Source organism: Heloderma suspectum, chromosome 5 (assembly GCF_057233095.1).
Source record: "Heloderma suspectum isolate Gila_16-S chromosome 5, 16-S_ref, whole genome shotgun sequence".
In the NCBI taxonomy this organism is placed as follows: domain Eukaryota; kingdom Metazoa; phylum Chordata; class Lepidosauria; order Squamata; family Helodermatidae; genus Heloderma; species Heloderma suspectum.
The window spans coordinates 127,432,923-127,452,934 of NC_139462.1; the positions used below are offsets into that span (position 1 = coordinate 127,432,923).

Sequence of the window (20,012 nt, forward strand, 5' to 3'; positions counted from 1 at the left end):
ATCCTTATTCATCGCTGACAGCCATGGAAGTATTTAGTATTTCTTCTACCCTTATAAATGAGTTTATTGATCCCTACTGAGACTTCCACATCAGAGAAGGCTTTCAGAATAAACTCATCTCATATCCTAGCAGTACATGCATGTAGTGTTTTCCCAAGCAGCCATAATTCTCTGTCAGTGCTGTAACTATGCAAGAGAGCATTGTAAAGGGGTCTGAGCCCCTTCCTGTGGGCTGGAGCCAGCGGCATGGATGCCTTTCTTTAGAATATCTACCTTGCCCCCTCTTAAGATAAAACAAAAGCCAGTGAGAAACCCATTAACATTTAAACTATGATTGGGGATCTTGTTTCTTTTGAACACAAGTAACCATCCCTTTGAGAGTCCTGTACACACGTGAAGTATGGCAGCACACAGCTTGAAGGGCCGCTTCCTCAGCTGCAGGGGAGAATTCAGTGATCATCCACAGCACTGCCAACACTATGCTTCAGAATTGCGTAGACTGCCTCAATGATGCTCTGCAGACTAATTCCTGTGGTGTCGCTGAGGTACTCCATAAGCTTTCAAAGGAAATAGGGTGAGGTTAAGACATAGCACTAGGATGCTTATGGGTAGGGAGTTCCTGCAGGGATAAAGGTACTGGATTCTACTCAATGAACACTGGAATTAATGCAGCCTGTTGCTACTCAGTGCCTCTGGGCTGAGCTACAAGGTCTGTATATACCTGATTCCAGCCCTCAGGGTTCAGCAGGAAAGCACTTCCTCCAATAACTCCCACAGCCAGTAGCATGAGATCTTCCTTTACGGACACAAACTTGGCTCTATCCAATTGAAATGACAAGGTGAGAAAAGAGCTGGCTTTATATTCCAGCAGCAGTCAACAGCCTACTGTACATTTAAAGCCTACCCCTACAGATATTCAGAAAATAAATACTTTTTAATCCTTACCTAACACTGTATTATCTGGGTTGTTAAGTATCATAAATGTTTTATTTTGTAAACATCTCTTAGCCATTAGAATGCCTGTACCAGCCACAAAGGCATATTACCAAAACAATCTAGCAGCATAATCTTGTGAAAGTCTACTCAGAAATAAATCATTGAATTCAGTGGGGTTTACTCCCAGGTAAATGGGCATAGGATTGCATCCTGAATCAGTGGCTATAACCTAGATGCCAAGATATAGGCAAGTTCATGTATCTGTTTTTGTGGTTGAAAAATCACCCATAGCATGGCCACACCAGTCTTTCCCAAATCCCAAGCTCCCTTTCCTTGCAGACTCATCCTTCCATGTATTTATTTAAAGCTGTGTGTTCTAGAGAAGCCTTCCAATGGCTATGGTGGCTGGGAAGATGGGAGTTGCAGGCTAGCCTCTCTGAAGGGCACCAGGATGGGGAAGGCTGTCCTATGGAGCTGGCGCTGTCAACTGTCCAAACCCAAATGAAAAGGAGGAGCAGCGTAGCCCCAGGGGAGCTTTTTATGGCTGTCATATGAAAAGTGCAGGTGGCTATTCACGAGGTAAAAGAAAATGAGGCTTCATGCTGACCCTGCCCTAGACTGAACTGGTGGCAGTATTACATACTATACCCTGGCCACATGTAATGGAGGGATAAGCCTGTCAGGTGGGTTTTTCCCCAGTAAACAAACCAGCCCACAGACACTCCACCAGAGAGAAGTGCACCAGGTCTGGAGAGAAGAAGCATACATCCTCCTTTAAAACATAAACCATTAAACAGTAGGTGTTGCTGTAGGGGGAATATATAATCTTTCTTCTGCTGTCACAGACTCTTCTTTAAGAAAGAGATGAGTGCTCCAAGGGGGAAGTGCTTCACTTCTAAAAATGTAGAATGAAATGTTTTCAAAAGGTCCAAAAATGGCATTGTGTCAGTTGTGTCACAAGCAGTATCCAATAGATGCCCATAACACTAAACCCCAATGACCCCTCTAGCAGTGGCGGGTGGGATGTATTTTTTTCAGCAACATTATAAAGTGCTATAATTACTGTGAAAATAGCCTTGCAGCAGAAGTGCTTACATGAGGGAAGATACTTAAATCTTGTGCAACCAGCATCACATTTGTATCTGATTATGTAGAAAAGGGCCTAAAAGGGCAGTTTCAAAGTATAAAGGAGCAAATAAAAGGATCCAGAGGACAATATCTCTAAAATAATTTATGGAGTTCTCCCCCATAACGTGTAGTTTGAATCGGCAACAGAGGATTGTTACGTGTTTATTTTTATTTATTTATGTATTTATTACATTTATACCCCGCCTTTTTTCCTCCTTAAGGAACCCAAGGTGGTGTACATTATCCTTCTCTCCACGTTTCCCTAGCAAGATGCTTTCAAACTAATTATATAAAATAGTTCAAAACATGCTCGGGTGAAATTCTTTAGAATAGCCTGTGAAAAATTGATAGTATTGTTTATCTGTCCGTTCTAAAGGACATGTATAATACTGGGGACTCTGGCATTTGTTTTCTCATGGTGCATGTCAACTATTTTCATTGTATGAGCTGCCCTGGCAATATTTAGACCGAAGGGCAACACTGAAAAATTTAAGTAAGCCACAGCAGTAAAGAAAGAAATACTGACTTTCCCTGTACTTCTTGTAGGTGGTAATTTTACAAGGCATTGACTTGCTTCGCAGGTAATGCCCAGTAAACGACTCATGAACTGGTGGGGCTGCACTGGAGCACAGGAGCCTCCCCACCTGCTTTGCACCCACTATGCTAAACAACTCAAACACCCTGTTCCTGGGTTGTTAGTTGTGACATCTGGGTTGTTGAGAGTTACAATTCAGAGTTTTAACCACAAACCCTAGGTTCGAACTCTAGGTTGTTTAACCCTCAACAACCCAGAGTGTCAAGTTGACGTCACGACTAGCAATGGCAAGCAGGCAGGAGGCAGCCCCAATAACCCATGGGTGATAGTTATGTGTGAATAACTTTCTCAAGTTCAAGGATAGGTGACCTGGTGCCCTCCAGATGTTTGGGACTACAATTCCCATAAGCCCTTGCTAGCATGGCCAATGGTCAGATTATTGGAGTTGTAGTCCAAAACATCTAGAGAGCACCAGAATGCCCACACCTGTGCTAGTTCGAATAATATGAGAATAGGCAACCCCAAAATGTTCTCTACAACTGAACTATGTCCCCTCCCAACAACTCCTCCAAATAATCTTACTACAGTAATTGATTTATGGAATATCTGGATACATTAACAGTCTGAACAGTTTTATCCCAGTTTAGAAACTATCAGGATTTGCACCACCATCATAGTCAAGTAAAAGGACACCTTAAGTTGGGAGCTGTGCATGTTGTGCCAATGTTTCATGTTTCACAGTGCAGCTCAGCTCTGAAGCCAGGCTCTATCCCAAGTGCATTGCTTACAAACAGGCCTCTGTTAAGGTGTGTTGCATGGAATATTGACTCAGATTTTCTTGGTCTGTAAAGTACTTTCTTCACTTCTTGCTGCTTTGACAGAAATACCAGGGTCTGGAAGTACAGGAAGTGCTACACCCTATCCCTATATCACTGAACATATTTAAAAATATCTCTATTTGTTTTCCTTACAGCATACATTCATTTCTAGCTTGTCACTTTCCAGAACTTACAGCTGGAGCTCACTTGGTGATGAATTTTCAATTGAAGCCTTTAGCAAGGTGTCATAAATGCTGCTCCTAAAGAGGTATGCTAAACGCAGCAAATGTCTGCACGTTTCATGCAGCTCTTTTGTGGGAAGCAAATAGCCATTGTATCCTAATATTGAGGAAGAAACAGAGGGCATCAGAAGCTGCTGCAAGGAAGTCAGCTAGGTTTCTGTTTGGAGCCAGAATCTACCCACCTATATTTTAGATACCCTTTCGGTCATTTCGCTCTTAGTCAATCAATTTATAATAGATCACTGACCTATCTGAGATGCCTTCTAGGAGTTTTTTGTTTCTCATCTTTATTACACGCCCAAATTACTGTAGGATTTGTTGCCCCAGTTTCTGCAGCTTAATTTTGGTATAGTCTTTAACAAAAAGTTAAAAACAAAACATCTTCTTTACAAGAAGAAGGGAGTGTAAGGTAAGATCAACACATAAACTGAAGGTAAAATACAGATTTAAAAGAAATCTGAAGGTCAGGCTATATTTAGACAAATTCCTGAGGGATGGTGAGTTTTAGCCCACTGCAGCAAAAATTTACGTCATAATAAATGTTAGTCTTTAAGTGCTACAAGACTGAAGTGCCAAAAAACCAAGACTATGTTTTTTTCTGATTCAGTGTCTCCTTAAAAGTTATGTTATTCTGAATGGGACCAACAGAATAATTAGAACAATGCAAGTTGATCAAGTGGCCATTTTATTGAAACAAGGAGCTAATCGCCCAATTGCATAGGGAACAAAGAGATGGTCACTCATTCCCAAACAAAAAAAGACACTGCAAAGGTTGCATGAAGCTTCCCATTGCTCAAGAAGGATTAACAACAAAGTGGCATGACTAATTTTTACCCCTAAGCTAAAGTTTCCTCAACATTACATCTTATTTCTGGCACTTACCTAAAACCTCCAGGAGCATTTCAACATAAGCAAAAGGGGCTGGAACGTTGATTTGGAAATGCAGAGCCTTCAGAATAGCCAGTTCTGATTCCAGGAGTTCTTCTGTGGTATAGGAGAAACCCAAAGACTTCAGAAACTTCAGAACCATGTTGTTGTTAACTATCTGTGTTAAGAGAAATGTGAACGTTACTATCAAAATGTCAGCCTTTTTTTCCTTCATATCTACCAAGATCTAGTGTTAAAGAGATGCTATTGTCTGATGGTTTAAAATTAAAAAACACAACACCTTACATGACAGTGACATAATGTCTTATACTGTGAAGGTTGCCCCCCAAATTAAAGGTTTTCCTCCTTTTGCTACAAGTTGGTCGTTGTGAAAGCCAGCTCTATGTATCCCATAATGCTATTAAAGGGCTAGTCATTTAAAAAACTTATTTTCAAAAGACATTGCTTTGTAACCAGTCATTCCTATTTTCATTTTTTGGCCAGATTCTCCAGTCAGGAACAGTTACTTTGGTTCCAAATGCACAAAAAATGTTCGGCCCCAGTAATTCTCTCACAGAGAGAATTACTGAGACCGAACATTTTTTGTGCATTTGGAACCAAAGTAACTGTTCCTGACTGGAGAATTCACATAGAGAATTACTGCGTTTGGATAATCAGTGGGGGAAACAATGCTGTATGGGCTGTTTCACCTGCCCCCGAGCGTGCCAGTCGCACAACTGGCATTTCCCTAGTTGCCCATGCCACGTTGCAGTGGGGGTGGCTTCTAACCCTCCCCACAACCTCTCCTGCAAGCCATGGCTTGCAAGGTGGGGAAGAAGCCATGTTTGGACAACATGGCAACCTGTGACATGGCAACCTGTGACATGGCACAGGTAATTAGGGAAATGCTGGTTTCATGACCAGCATGTGCGGGGGCAGGGGAGACAACCTGTACCGCATTGTTTGCCCTGCTTATCATCTGAACCTGGTCTGTGTCTCTAACATGGTGCATAAAGAGACTAACAGTGCAATCCTATGTACACCTACTTTGAAGTAAGTCCCATTGAGCTCAGTGGACTTACTCTCAGGTAAGTGTTTAAAGGATTGCAGCCTAAACTTTGCATTAATGGTGTGTAATATGCTCAGGGCGAGTCTTGAATGTTCTTACGCTGTAGTGGAAGGAGAGTTTGCTGGCAAGCTGGATAGAAGAGACTAGACGCAACACAAATATGCCCTTGATTTGCTGTTTCACTGAGGCGCAGCTGCTGTCTTCCACCTTTGCTCTGGTGGAATTGCAGAAATCTTCAGTCAGCGTGAGCATGAACCTAAAAAGACGTAAGGATGAAGAGCCTGACTAGAGAAAATCAAGTGGTGCTGGTGACAACTACAAGGAGTCCGCTTCCTGCTTACAGCACCTAGTATCAAAGCAGCCTGCCTGCATCAGTTTTAGGGAGCAAAAGCAGCCATGAAAGGAAAACCACAAGGCGCTCAGTTGATAAAGATCCCCGATGAAGCCTTTGTGTGAAATCGTCATAAGGGTACTACAGTCCCTCTATACTTTGTCCTGCTGCCACAGAAGCCATCGGAAGCTCTTTCTTGGGATTCCAGACCTCATGGTCCTTCATGCTACTGGGTGCATAAACCTATGTGTATGCCAAACATGGCAGCCAGAACTTGGCAACCACCACAAGCAGAAAAGAAAATTGTGCAAAGGCAATAGAGGGTTCAGAGGCTTGATGAAACTCGCCAGCACACTGCATATAGAGGAACAAGGCTGTAATGTGCTACAATTGTCCTAAAATACTTGCCATTCATAGTGGACCTATTGACTAATGGAAGAAACTAAAGTTAATTATATGGCCATTTACTTAGAGAAAGGGACCTTTACAGTCTGTTTCAGCTGCATCCAATCATATGGAATGTGCATGATTTTGTAGAAGTCCATTCTGAGGGACTCCGTGAGATGCCCTCGTATCTTAACACCCTCATCTCTGCAAAAGCACAGGAGCTCTCAGCATGGGTAGTGCACTTTTCAATGCTTTGCAATGTCTTTGACTGTTCATCTAAATAAGTCTGTTTCCTTCCACCAGCTCAACTACCCTGGCACCCTTGTTTCCTGAGGATCTGCAGCTTTTTGCATCAAGCACACACCCAAACCTGTCTAGGGCAGGTATGGGCAACTTGAGGCCCACCAGATGTTTTGGTCTACAAGCCGTTGGCCTTAGCCAGCATGTCAGTGGTGAGGGATGATGGGAGTTGTAGGCCAAAACTTCTGGAGGACCACTAGCTGCCCAGTGCTGGTAGTAGGCAGATAGTCATATGTGTAGTACTCTCCTCAAATCTCTGGATAGCCCCTGTCTACCTGCTTCACTTCTCCCTGCATATCTTTTACTGGCTTTGTTATATTTAGCTTGTGCTTGGTTAAGGATCAGTAGGGTTTTTTTTTCTCAGTACATTAGTAGGAAGCAAAAATGTGCATCTTTAAATTCTACTCTACTCTCCAAATTCTACTTCCCTTCTACCACTGTCCAGCCATTGTGATCCATGCTCTGGTAACTTCCTGATTGGATTACTGCAATGTGTTATACTTGGGGTTGCCCTTGAAGACTTCAGTTAGTGCAGAATACAGCAGCCAGGCTTCTGGCAGGTACATCTTGTTTCATGCACATTATATGTATTTTAAAAGAACTTAATTTGCTGCCTATCCCCTTCCGGGCCCAATTTAAGGTGCTAGCACCTATTTTTAAAGGCTCAGGGCTCAAGAATTTGAAGGCATATCTACTTCCATATCAACTTGCTCGTGTATTACGGTCTTCTGAGGAATTTCTTTGAGTGCCCTTGTGTATCAGAGGTTCATTATGCAAATACAGTGGAGAGGGCTTTCTCAGCTGAGGTGCCCCTAAATTACAATTTATGTTACAAACTTTCCTTTTTTCCCAAGGCATTGTAATATGCTATTGTTTTTAGATTTAAGGGTTTTGATATTTAATTGCTGACTTGCTATTTTATTGTGAAATAACATTAAATTGTATATTGTCCTGAAACCTGAATAGGGCAAGAGGCAATACATAAATGCTTAAAATAAATAGTAAATAACATTTAAAATCCCACAGCAGTTCAACTCTCCTCTTACCTCATCAACACACACTGCGATTCTGGGCTCTTGCTGCTCAAAGTAGGACTCTCATAGAGGACCTGTAGCCAATTTGTTTTAGTTTTTAAAGGAGAGCATATAAACCCCCAAGTCTACATGCTATTCAGTAAGAGCTGATGATTTGGCTGCTATAGAGTTACATTTCAAGGGTGACAAAGGGTGTATATTGCAGGTAATTAACAGTGTATTCCTATTCTGTCTACTCGGAAGTACATCCATTGAGTTAAATGTGGCTTACTCTTAGGTAAATGGGCACAGGATTGCAGCCTAAAGAAAGCCTGGATAGTTCAAACTGTTCTCCCCTGAAGTCATCACCCCTCAAAGGAAAGAGAAAAAAGGAATACCTTTCAAATATTTCTATTGCTTGGTATCTTGCAGATTCACTCAGGCTCCATTTCTCAGATAAAAGAAACACAAATTCTGCCCAAGAGAGAGAGAAGGAACCATCAGAATCATAGCTGAAGGCTTTTTTAGCATGTCAATCTAGAGAGTTTGCCAGGCTCAATTCTTACCCACTATACGAGTCTCCTTAAAGCAGCCTGCTTCACCACACAGCTCATTCAAATACTGCTCATTCTCCCTGGCCATGTGGAGCAAAGCATCTTGGATAATCCCGGTGGCCACTGTGCCAAAAATAGGCTCTGAGGATTGGTACCTGGCTGCCACCTGTGCAGGTGAGCCCATCTCAAGAGGTCTGCCAACACTTTGAAAATAAGAAAAATTATCAACACCGTGTCTACCGTTAATATAGAACCCACTTTTATTTAAGTATTAAAGCAGAGTAGGAATAAATGGTAAATTCTCCCAATGGAGGAATGTAAATACTGGGGTCCCACAGTGACTGTACTGGGATCAATGCTTTTCAACTTGTGCATTAATGATCTGGAATTAGGAGTGAGCAGTGAAGTTTGCCAGATTTGCAAATGACACCAAATTATTTAGGGTGGTTAAAACGAAAAGGAATTGTGAAGTGCTCCAAAAGGATCTCCCCAAACTGGGAGAATGGGCATAAGAACGTAAGAAGAGCCATGCTTGATCAGACCAATGGTCCATCTTGTCCAGCATTCTGTTCACACAGTGGTCAGCCAACTGCCTGTGGGAAATCCACAAGCAGGACATGAGTGCAACAGCACCCTCCTGCCCATGTTCCCCAACAACCGGTGTACATAGGCATACCACCTCAGGTACTGGAGGTAGCACAGAGCCATCAGGGCTAGTAGCCATTGATAGCCTTCTCCGGGAATTTGTCCAATTCCCTTTTAAAGCCATCCAAGTTGGTGGCCATCTCTACAGCCTGCGGTAGTGAATTCCATAGTTTGTGCTATGTGAAGAAGCGCTTCCTTTTATCTGTCCTGAATCTCCCACCAATCACCTTCATAGGATGACCCCAGGTTCTAGTATTATGTGAGAGGGAGGAAAAAGTCTCCCTATTCACATTCTCCACACCTTGCATAATTTTGTACACCTCTTTCATGTCTCCCCTCACCCTCTTTTCCAAGCGAAACAGTCCCAGCTGTTGTAACCTTCTCTCATAGGGGAGATGCTCCAGCCCCTCGTGCATTTTAGTTGCCCTTTTCTGCACTTTTTCCAGCTCTACGATATCTTTTTTTTAGGTGTGGTGACCGGAACTGTACACAGTGTTCCAAGTGTGGTCGCACCATAGATTTGTATAGGGGCAGTATGATGTTGGCAGTTTTATTCTCAATTCCTTTTAAAATTATGCCTACATGGAGTTTGCCTTTTTTTACAGTGGCCACACACTGGGTTGACATCTTCATTGAGCTGTCCACCACAACCCCGAGATCTCTTCCCTGGTCGGTCACAGCTAGCTCGGATCCCATCACACTATACTTGAAGATGGGATTTTTTGCCCGAACATGCATCACTTTACACTTGCTTACATTGAACTGCACTTGCCATTTAGATGCCCATTCTCCCAGTTTGGAGAGATCCTTTTGGAGCTCTTCACAATCCCTTTTTGTTTTAACAACCCTAAATAATTTGGTGACATCGGCAAACTTGGCCACTTTACTGCTCGCTCCTAATTCCAGATCGTTTATGAACAGGTTGAAAAGCACTGGTGCTAATACAGATCCCTGTGGGACCCCACTATTTCCTTCCCTCGATTGGGAGTATTTACCATTTATTCCTACTCTCTGCTTTCTGTTCTTCAACCAGTTACTGAACCCTAACAGGACCTCTCCCCTTATTACATGACTGCTAAGTTTGCTCAGGAGTCTTTGGTGGGAGACTTTGTCAAAAGCCGTTTGGAAATCCAAGTAAACAATGTCTACCGGATCACTCCTGTCTACATGTTTATTGACACTCTCAAAGAACTCTAAAAGGTTAGTGAGAGAGGACTTACCTTTTGTGGAAGCCATATTGATTCTTTTTCATCAGGGCTTGTCCTTCTATATGCTTACTAATTTTATCTTTAATAATGCCTTCAACCAGTTTACCCGGAACAGACGTTAAGCTAACCAGCCTGTAATTTCCCGGATCCCCCCTGGATCTCTTTTTGAAAATTGGTGTTACATTGGCCATCTTCCAGTCCTCTGGTATAGAGGCTGATCTTAGGGACATGTTGCATATTTTGGTTAGAAGATCAGCAATTTCATTTTCATGTTTTTTGAGAACTCTGGGATGGATACCATCTGGGCTTGGTGATTTATTTGCTTTTAATTTATCAATAAGGCTGAGAACTTCATCTTTTGTCACCACTATTTGCCTCAGCTGCTCATTCTCCCTTCCTGAAAACATCAGTTCAGGCACAGGTATCTATCCTATATCTTCTGCAGTGAAGACAGATGAAAAGAATTCATTCAGCTTCTCTGCCATCTCCTTCTCCTCCTTTAGTACTCCTGTAACTCCATTGTCATCCAATGGTCCAACTGCCTCCCTGGTTTTCTGCTTCTGATATGTTTAAAGAATTCGTTATTGTTGGCCTTGATGTTGTTAGCGATATGCTCTTCAAAATGTTTTTTTGCATCTCTTATTGTCTGCTTGCATCGTCTTTGTGCAAGCTTGTGCTCCTTTTCGTTTTCTTCACTTGGGCAAGACTTCCATTTTCTGAAAGAAGCTCTCTTTTCTCTAATAGCTCCCTTAACACTGCTCATTAACCATGCTGGCAACCTCTTGAACTTAGGTGCTACCTTTCCTAACCTGTGGTATCCATTTTATCTGGACTTCTATTACTGTGTTTTTGAGTAATCTCCAAGCATTTTGAAGGGATTTAATCCTCTTCACTCCCACTTTTAGCTTCCGTTTCACCAGTTCCCTCATTTTAGAGACATTTCCTCTTTTGAAGTAAAATGTGACTGTGTTGGACTTCCAGGGCAGTTTTCCACTTAAATATAAAACCTGATAGCACTGTGATTACTGTTTCCAATTGGTTCAACAACATTTATATCCCATATTAGGTCCTGGCCAACACCATTTAGGATTAAATCCAAATGGCATCCAAATGGCAAATGCGGTTCAATGTAAGCAAGTGTAAACTGATGCACGTTGGGGAAAAAAATCCCAACTTCAAATATAACCTGATGGGATCTGAGCTAGTGGCGACCAAACAAGAAAGAGATCTGGGAGTTGTGGTGGACAGCTCGATGAAAATGTCAACCCACTGTACAAAAAGTAAAACTCCATGTTAGGCATAATTAGAAAAGGAATTGATAATAAAACTGCTAATATCAAACTGTCTTTATACAAATCCATGGTGTGACCATACTTATAATACCATATATAGTTTTTGTCACTGCACCTAAAAAAAGATATTGTAGAGCTGGAAAAAGTGCAGAAAACGGGAACTGAAACTATCAAGGGGCTGAAGTATCTCCCATATGAGGGAAGGTTACAGCAGCTGGAAAAAGGAGGGTAAGGGGAGACATGATAGAGGTCTACAAAATTATGCATGGAGTAGAGAATGTGGATAGGGAGAATTTTTTCTCCTTCTCTCACAATACTAGAACCCAGTGGGGTCATCCCATGAAGTTGATCGTTGGGAGATTCAGGAAAGATAAACGGAAGTACTTTTTCACACAGCGCAAAATCACCAGGTATGGATGGCATCCATCCTAGAGTTCTTAAAGAACTCAATATGAAATTGTTGAACTTCTAGCACAAATATGTAACGTGTCCCTAAGATTACCCTCTGTACAAGAAGAGGACCAGAGAGTGACCAACATAGTAACAATTTTTTAAAAAGGATCCAGTGGGGATCCAGAAAATTATAGGATGGTTAACTTTCCGTCTGTTCAGGGTAAACTGGTAGAAAGTTATTAATGATAAAATAAACATATAGAAGGACAAATCTTGCTGAAAAGGAATCAACATGGCTTCCACAATGGTATGTCCTGTCTCATTAACCTGTTAGAGTTCTTTGAGTGTCAATAAACTTGTGGACAGGGGTGATCCACTTCACATTGTTTACTTGGACTTCATCAAAGTCCCTCACCAAAGACTCCTGAGCAGTCATGGGATAAGAGGAGGGCTCTTCTTATGGATCAGTAACTAAACAACAGAAAACAAAGAGTAGAAATAATTGGTCGATTCTTGCAATGGAAGGATGAAAACAGAGGGGTCCCACAACGGACTGGTACTTGTAAACTTATTCATAAATGATCTGAAATTAGGAGTGAGCAGTGAAATGGCCAAGTTTGTTGATGACACCAAATTATTAAGGGCAATTGAGGGCACAATCGTATGCATAGACAAATCTTACAACTTCCAGGCTGGCTGGGGAAAGCTGGGAGTTGTAGAACTTTTCACTGTCTAAACATGCATAGGATTGCAACCTAAAAAAAAAAAAAGGACTGCAAAGAAAACTCTCTCCAAACTGGGGGAATGGGCATTAAAATGGCAAATGTGGTTCAATGTAAGCAAAGTGTGAAGTGATGCACGTTGGGGTAAAAAATCCCAACTTCATGTATACACCGATAAGATCAATGCTGGCAGGGATTGACCAAGAAAGAGATCTTGGGGTTGTGGTGACAGCTTGATGAAAATGTTCCAGCATGTGGTAGCTGTGAAAAAAGGCAAATTCCTTATTGGGCATGGCTAGAAAAGAAACTAAAAATAGAATTGCCAGTATCAAGCTGCTGTTATATGATGCAACCACAGTTCAAATATTGTCTACAGTTCTGGTCACAGCAACTCAAAAAGGATATTGTAGAGTTGCTAAAGATGCAGAAAAGGGCAACCAAAATGATTAAGGGGCTGGAGCAACTCCCCTATGAGGAAAGGTTGCAATATTTGGTACTTAGCTTAAAAAAAAGGTGAGCATGGGGAGGGAGACATGATAGAGGCATACACAATTATGCATGGTATGAGAAAGTTTCACTAGAACCTGGGGTCTCATAATACTAGAACCTGGAGTCACCCAGTGAAGCTGAATGATGGGAGATGCAGGATAGATATAAACGGAAGTACTTTACACAGCACGTAGTTAAACTATGCTACATTTCGGAAGCAAATTCCAATGGCCATCTTGGATGGAGGATAGAGCTATCAGTAGTTCCTACTAGTCAGGATGGCTGTACACTACCTCCAGATTCAGAGGTAGTATGTCTCTGTATCCCCTTCATGGATCACTGCCTTGTTGTGGGGAAGGGGCTTGCATAACTCAGTGAAGCCATAAGCTGTGCCGTGCAGGGCCACCCAAGACGGACAGGTCATGGTGGAGAGTTCTGACAAAATGTGGTCCCCTGGAGAAGGAAATGGCAACCCACTCCAGTATTCTTACCAAGAAAACCCCATGGAACGTATCACAAGGCTAAAAGAGATGATGCCGGAAGATGAGCCCCTCAGGTTGGAAGGTGTCCAATATATTACTGGGGAAGAGCAGAGGGTATTTCCAAGTAGCGCCAGAAAGAGTGAAGCGGCGGGCCAAAGCTGAAAGGACATTCAGCTGTGGATGTGTCTGGTGGTGAAAAGAAAATCCGATGCTGTAAAGAACAATATTGTTTAGGAACCTGGAATGTAAGATCAATGAATCAAGGTAAGCTGGAGGTGGTCAAACATGAGATGGCAAGATTGAACATCGACATCTTGGGAATCAGCGAACTAAAATGGACAAGCATGGGCGAATTTAATTCAGGTGACCATCTTATCTACAACTATGGGCAAGAATCCCTTAGAAGAAATGGAGTAGCATTCATAGTCAACAAAAGGGTGGGAAAAGCAGTACTGGGGTACAATCTTAAAAACGATAGAATGATCTCAGTACGAATCCAAGGCAAACCATTCAACATCGCAGTAATGATGTTACTGTCTATGCCCCAACCACTGATGCTGAAGAAGCTGAGGTTGATTGGTTCTATGAAGACCTACAACACCTTCTAGAACTAACACCCAAAAAAGATGTCCTCTTCATCATAGGGGATTGGAATGCTAAAGTAGGAAGTCAAGAAATCACCGGGATAACAGGCAAGCATGGCCTTGGTGTACAAAATGAAGCAGGACAAAGGCTAATAAAGTTTTGCCAAGAGAACACGCTGATCAAAGCAAAGACTCTTTTCCAACAGCACAAGAGGCGACTCTACACATGGACATCACCAGATGGTCAGTGTCAAAATCAGATTGATTATGTCCTTTGCAGCCAAAGATGGAGAAGCTCTATACAGTCAGTAAAAACAAGACCTGGAGATGACTGTGGCTTGGATCATGAGCTGCTTCTTGCAAAATTTCGGCTTAAATAGAAGAACGTAGGGAAAACCACTAAACCATTCAGGTATGACCTAAATCATATCCCTTATGAATATACAGTGGAGGTGAGGAATAGATTTCAGGGATTAAACCTGATAGAGTGCCTGAGGAACTATGGACGGAGGTCTGTAACATTGTTCAGGAGGCAGCAACTCAATCCATCCCAAAGAAAAAGAAATGCAAGAAAGCAAAGTGGCTGTTTGATGAGGCTTTACAAATAGGTGAGGAAAGAAGGGAAGCGAAAAGCAAGGGAGAAAGGAGAAGATATATCCAACTGAATGCAGAGTTCCAGAGAAGAGCAAAGAGAGACAAGAAGGCCTTCTTAAATGAACAATGCAAAGAAATCGAGGAAAACAACAGAATTGGAAAGACTAGAGATCTCTTCAAGAAAATCGGAGATATCAAGGGAACGTTTTGTGCAAAGATGGGCATGATAAAGGACAAAGAAGGCAGGAACCTAACAGAAGCAGATGAGATTAAGAAGAGGTGGAAAGAATACACAGAAGAACTATAAAGGAAAGATCTTAATGTCCCTGATAGCCATGAGAGTGCGGTCACTGAACTTGAGCCGGACATCCTCGAGAGTGAAGTCAAGTGGGCCTTAAGCATTGCTAACAACAAAGCTAGCGGAGATGACAGTATTCCAGCTGAGCTACTTAAAATCCTAAGAGATGATGCTGTTAAAGTGCTGCACTCAATATGCCAACACATTTGGAACACTCAGCAATGGCCACAAGACTGGAAAAGGTCAGTTTACATTCCAGTTCCAAAGAAGGGCAATTCCGAAGAGTATTTAAACTACTGTACAATTGCAGTCATTTCACATGCCAGCAAGGTGATGCTCAAAATCCTACAAGCTAGGATTTAACTTATTTAACTTATATGCAGAGTACATCATGAGGAATGCCGGGTTGGATGAATCACAGGTCGGAATTAAGATTGCCGGGAGAATTATCAACAACCTCAGATACGCAGATGATACCACCCTAATGGCAGAAAGCGAAGAGGATCTCAAGAGCCTCTTATTGAGGGTGAAAGAGGAGAGTGCAAAAGCTGGTTTGAAACTCAACATTAAAAAAACGATCATGGTATCTGGCCCCATCACTTCCTGGCATATGGAAGGGGAAGAGATGGAAGCAGTGACAGATTTTATTTTCTTGGGCTCCAAGATCACTGCAGGCGGTGACTGTAGCCATGAAATTAAAAGACGCTTGCTCCTTGGGAGGAAAGCTATGGCAAACCTAGACAGCATAGTAAGAAGCAGAGACCTTGCTGACAAAGGTCCATCTAATCAAAGCTATGGTTTTCCCAGTAGTAATGTATGGCTGTGAGAGCTGGACTATAAGGAAGGCTGAGCGCCGAAGAATTGATGCTTTCGAACTGTGGTGCTGGAGAAGACTCTTGTAAGGAGGTCAAATGAGCCCGTCCTAAAGGAAATCAACCCTGAGTGCTCATTGGAAGGACAGATACTGAAGCTGAAGCTCAAATATTTTGGCCACCTAATGCGAAGAGAAAACTCCCTGGAAAAGACCCTGATGCTGGGAAAGACTGAAGGCAAAAGGAGAAGGGGACGGCAGAGGATGAGATGGCTAGATAGCATCACTGATGCAATTAATATGGACTTGAGCACGCTCCGGGAAGAGAGTGCAGGACAGGAAAGCCTGGCGTGCTATGGTACATGGGGTCACGAAGAGTCGGACACGACTTAACGACTGAACAACATGTCTCTGTATGCCAGTTGTTGAGGAACATCAGTAGGAAAATATTGTTGTGCTCATTACCTGCTTGTAGACTTTCCATGGGCATCTGGTTAGCCACTGTGGGAACAGACCATGAACTAGATGGGCCTGTGGTCTGGTCCAGTATGGTACTTTTTATGTCACTTATAAATACTTTGAAATCTATACATATGGAAGATTAGCGACAACACGCTGCTATGCATGTTTACTCAGAATGTCCCACTGGGTTCAGTTGCTGTGTTCAATTCCAGTCCCACTTCCTTGCGGTACAGCGGGCCTTCCGCCTGAGTAAACAGGCGTGGGGCTGCCACCGGCCGACAGGAGCGGGTCGGCCTTCCGCGCCCCCGTTCCGGCCTTGAGTACATCTCTTCCGCTGATTTCCGTTTCAGTTTGCAGGACTCAGAGATTCGCGGTCACTTCTTAGAGGCTAACAATCCCCGAAAAGCCCTTTTACACGCGCGCCCACAGGCATTCAACGCGTAACCTACTACAGCGTGCACATACACGTTTATACGGATGGATGTTCATATCTATGCGCTCAATAAACAAATATCCGCCCCCGGTTTTTTATGTATCCGCCCTCGCCAAAGATGGCGAAACTGACACGCGCACTGTGAACATCACCAGCAACGCTCCGTTTCTCCGGAGATGGCCGCCGCTTGGGCAGGCGCGCAGGCCAGCCCTCACCAAAGATGGCCGCGCTAGCTCAGCACCGCTCCCGGGGGGGCGTACGCTTGGGGCACTGCCTTTGCTGGGCCAAGCTGTCGGGGAAGATGTCGACGGCAGCGCCGGACGGGGGAGAGTCGCCGCGAGGTCCGCCCGCGGGCGCCGGGCGCCGGGCGGAGAGGGCCCAGGCCGGGGCTCCCACCGCGCTTGCGTCGAGCCCCGGCGTGGAGGCGGCCCGGCGGGGGCTGAGGGTTCGTAACGCCCTCACGGCCCTCGGCATCGGGGCTGTCGTCGCCGCCATTTGTATCCTTTCCATCGTGGGTCGCGCGGAGGAGCTGGCGGGGCCGAGCCCGGGCGGAGGGCGACGGCGAGCGCGGAGTCGCGCGGCCCGGGCCCTGGGAGCGCGGCGGCGCCTCCCGGCTCTTTTGAGGGCATGGCGAGGGTGCGCAGCGCCTGCTCTGGGGGGCTCGGCTCGGCTCGGCACGCTCCGAGGAGAAGCCCCGGCGCTTTCCCGAGGAGGAAGCGCGGGAGAACCAGGCGCCGCGGCAGATGGCAGCCTGCCGTGCCGCCCTGGGCGCGTCTGCTCGGGCGTCAGTCCCGCGGAGTTCAGGGAGGCTTCCTCCCGGGTGAGTGGGCATTGGATGCTCGCCTTTGGCGTTGGGGCCGCGGACTCGCAGCGGTACCCCGGAGCGCCGGGCGCTTCGCCCTCGGCGAGACGAGGCGCCATGCGGGGCGCGCGGCGGGGCGGGGGCCTTCCGCCCTGTGGGGAGAAGGGGGCCGAGCGAGGCGCCACGGGGACATTTCCCCTCCCGTCGCCATTCCCGCGCCACATTAAGCTTTTGTCCCAGGCAGGAGGGCGGTTGCTTTCGCGCCGCCCTCGGGGGGGCTGTAGGGCACGGAAGGGGCGGCCTCGGGCGGGGGGCTGCTCCCAGTAAGGATCGGGAGTGGGGAATTGGGCCGCGGGAGACGCACCCTCAGCTGCGCGGCCGCTGAGCCCATGTCCGCCCTTCTCCTGTCACCTGGCGCAAGCCTGACGCGTGACTTCGTTCCAGAGCGCACCCCTCCCCCGCCTGCCCCAGTAGCTGCGCATGCAGGACACCCGCGCTAGTACCAGTGGGGCTGGCTCCCCCCAAACAGTCTTGGCTCTTTGCTTTTGCTCTCTGAGACCAGCCTCGCCTTGTGCTGTGAATGCACATCTTCTGACATACACCTTGACTCATTTTCAGGAGGGGTGGATTTTAAGGGCAGGCAACGCTATCTCTCATCTCCCCCCACCCCCCTTGCCCTTTACATCCAGTTCAAGACTGGAAGGAAGCTGGGTGTCCAAGAGTAGGGTAACAGTGTAGTAACTCCTCTGGCTGTCCCTGGGAATGACCCAAGGGCCCCTTTTGGGGGCAAGTAGTTTCATGGTTGTTTTCCTTAGCCTCCTGTACACAGATGGCTACACCTTTTATTCTGTCTCCCAAGAGCGCTTCCTGGATGAGTTGGAACTGGAGGCTGAAGTTGTGCGGGCCCAGGCAGCGAAGACCCCAGCAGACTGAGGCTGACAGAGCACTTGACAGAAATGGACCACCACAGTAGATGCACAGGGTTAGGATTGGACTGTGTCTTCCCTGGATGTCATCTCTGGCCCTTGTTGAGGACATGTTGGCACAGTGCCTCATGCAAGAGAACTGGTCATTGCATTTATTGGTAAGCCATTTTGCCATGGCTAACGTGTAAAAACTAATCATTCTAGCTATTTAATGTGATCAATAAACCAGCTCAGTGGAGGACAATTGTGCTTCCTTGCCTTTTTTAGGGCCAGGCATGGGGTGGAGAGGTTGAGATGCTGTTAAATGATAACCTTTGCAAAAATGGAAGCTTTATGGTTATTAAACATACTGTTATTCTCTTGCAACCCACTTCTGAAATTTCAGGCATTCCAACAGTTACTCAGACTTCAGGTTCCTGAGGAGGAGGACACTGGAGATTTGTGGCATTTCTGTCATATGAGGTTTATTCATACTGAGCTTAAATGAGGGTCCACAGCATTACCACTCCAACAGATCCCTGCACCCCCTCAGTTGTCTAGTGGTTTCCTGCAGAGAGACAAAATCAGTTCTCTTCTCCCTCTTAGATCCATAGAATCATAGAATAGTAGGGTTGGAAGGGGCCTACAAGACCATCGAGTCCAACCCCCTGCTCAATGCAGGAGCCCAAGTCAAAGCATCCCTGACAGGTGACTGTCCAGCCTTGTCTTGAATGCCTCCAGTGTGGGAGAGCCCACCACCTCCCTAGGTAATTGGTTCCAATTGGGCCCGATGACATCAAGCGGATGGAGCCCCCCTCTCATAACCTCATCCTCCCCCTCCCCACCTGCTTTTCTTTTCTCCATGCAGAAAGCGGTATTGAGAAACCAACTTGGCTGGTGTTTGGAGGAGTGTTTCCTCCAAATGGCAGCTAAGTTGGGCACCTTCTTCGCATGCCATTCCAATTGGGGCAGTGCACAAAAGCTGGAGACTTGGCTGGCACTTGCAAGAGCTCCTGCAAGCGCTGGCAGAGTGCCAGAGTGGGTTTCCCCATCCCAATTAGGAAGGGGAGCATCACATGAAGTACGGGGAATCCTCTCCAACTGCGGATAATGAGGTGATTCCTCTCCCCACCTCCTCCCCAAGCCCCCTGTAGCTTCCAGGCCAAGGGAGGAGCTGTGGAGGGAATCCAGGCAGGATGGGAAGCCTCTAGCTGGAGGTTCATCATCCCTGCCCTAAACATTGTAACCTTCCCTCTTAGGAGAGTTGCTCCAGCCCCACGATCATTTTCCTTGCCCTTTTCTGCAGCTTTTGCAACTCTACAATATCCTTTTGGATGTGTGTTGATCAGAACTGTACACAGAATTCCAAGGGTAGTTGCACCATACGTTTGTATGAAGGCATTATGATATTGGCAGTGTTATTTTTGATTCCTTTGTAAACTATAACGAACATGGGATTTACCTTTTTCACAGCACGTGCACACTGGGGCAATGTTTTCATTGAGCTGTTCATTGCAGCCCCAAACTCACTTCCTTGGTCAGTCAAGACCAGCTCAGATCCCATCACTGTATATGTGAAGTTGGGATTTTTTTGCACCAATATATGTCACTCACTTTACACTTGCTTCAACTGAACTTCATTTGCAATTTTAATGCCCATTTCCCCACTTGGAGAGATCCTTTCAGTGCTCTTCACTGTCTCTTCGTTTTAA

At 45.1% G+C, this 20,012-nt stretch overlaps 2 protein-coding genes across 2 annotated transcripts; one reads left to right on the forward strand and one right to left on the reverse strand.

Moving 5' to 3' along the window:
- Window positions 1-146: 146 nt before the first annotated feature.
- Window positions 147-17,804, reverse strand: CNTD1 (cyclin N-terminal domain containing 1). Its single transcript, XM_084857337.1, has 9 exons — window positions 16,164-17,804; window positions 13,421-13,597; window positions 8,193-8,383; window positions 8,025-8,100; window positions 5,695-5,851; window positions 4,542-4,704; window positions 3,612-3,756; window positions 722-818; window positions 147-557 (listed from the first exon to the last, which is right to left on the reverse strand). The coding sequence occupies exons 2-9, from the start codon at window positions 13,579-13,581 to the stop codon at window positions 450-452; spliced, it is 1,098 nt and encodes a 365-aa protein (XP_084713463.1). The 5' UTR covers window positions 13,582-13,597; window positions 16,164-17,804; the 3' UTR covers window positions 147-449.
- Window positions 16,804-18,565, forward strand: LOC146344428 (uncharacterized). Its single transcript, XM_084857342.1, has 2 exons — window positions 16,804-17,413; window positions 18,255-18,565. The coding sequence occupies exons 1-2, from the start codon at window positions 16,814-16,816 to the stop codon at window positions 18,366-18,368; spliced, it is 714 nt and encodes a 237-aa protein (XP_084713468.1). The 5' UTR covers window positions 16,804-16,813; the 3' UTR covers window positions 18,369-18,565.
- The last annotated feature ends 1,447 nt before the right edge of the window (window positions 18,566-20,012 follow it).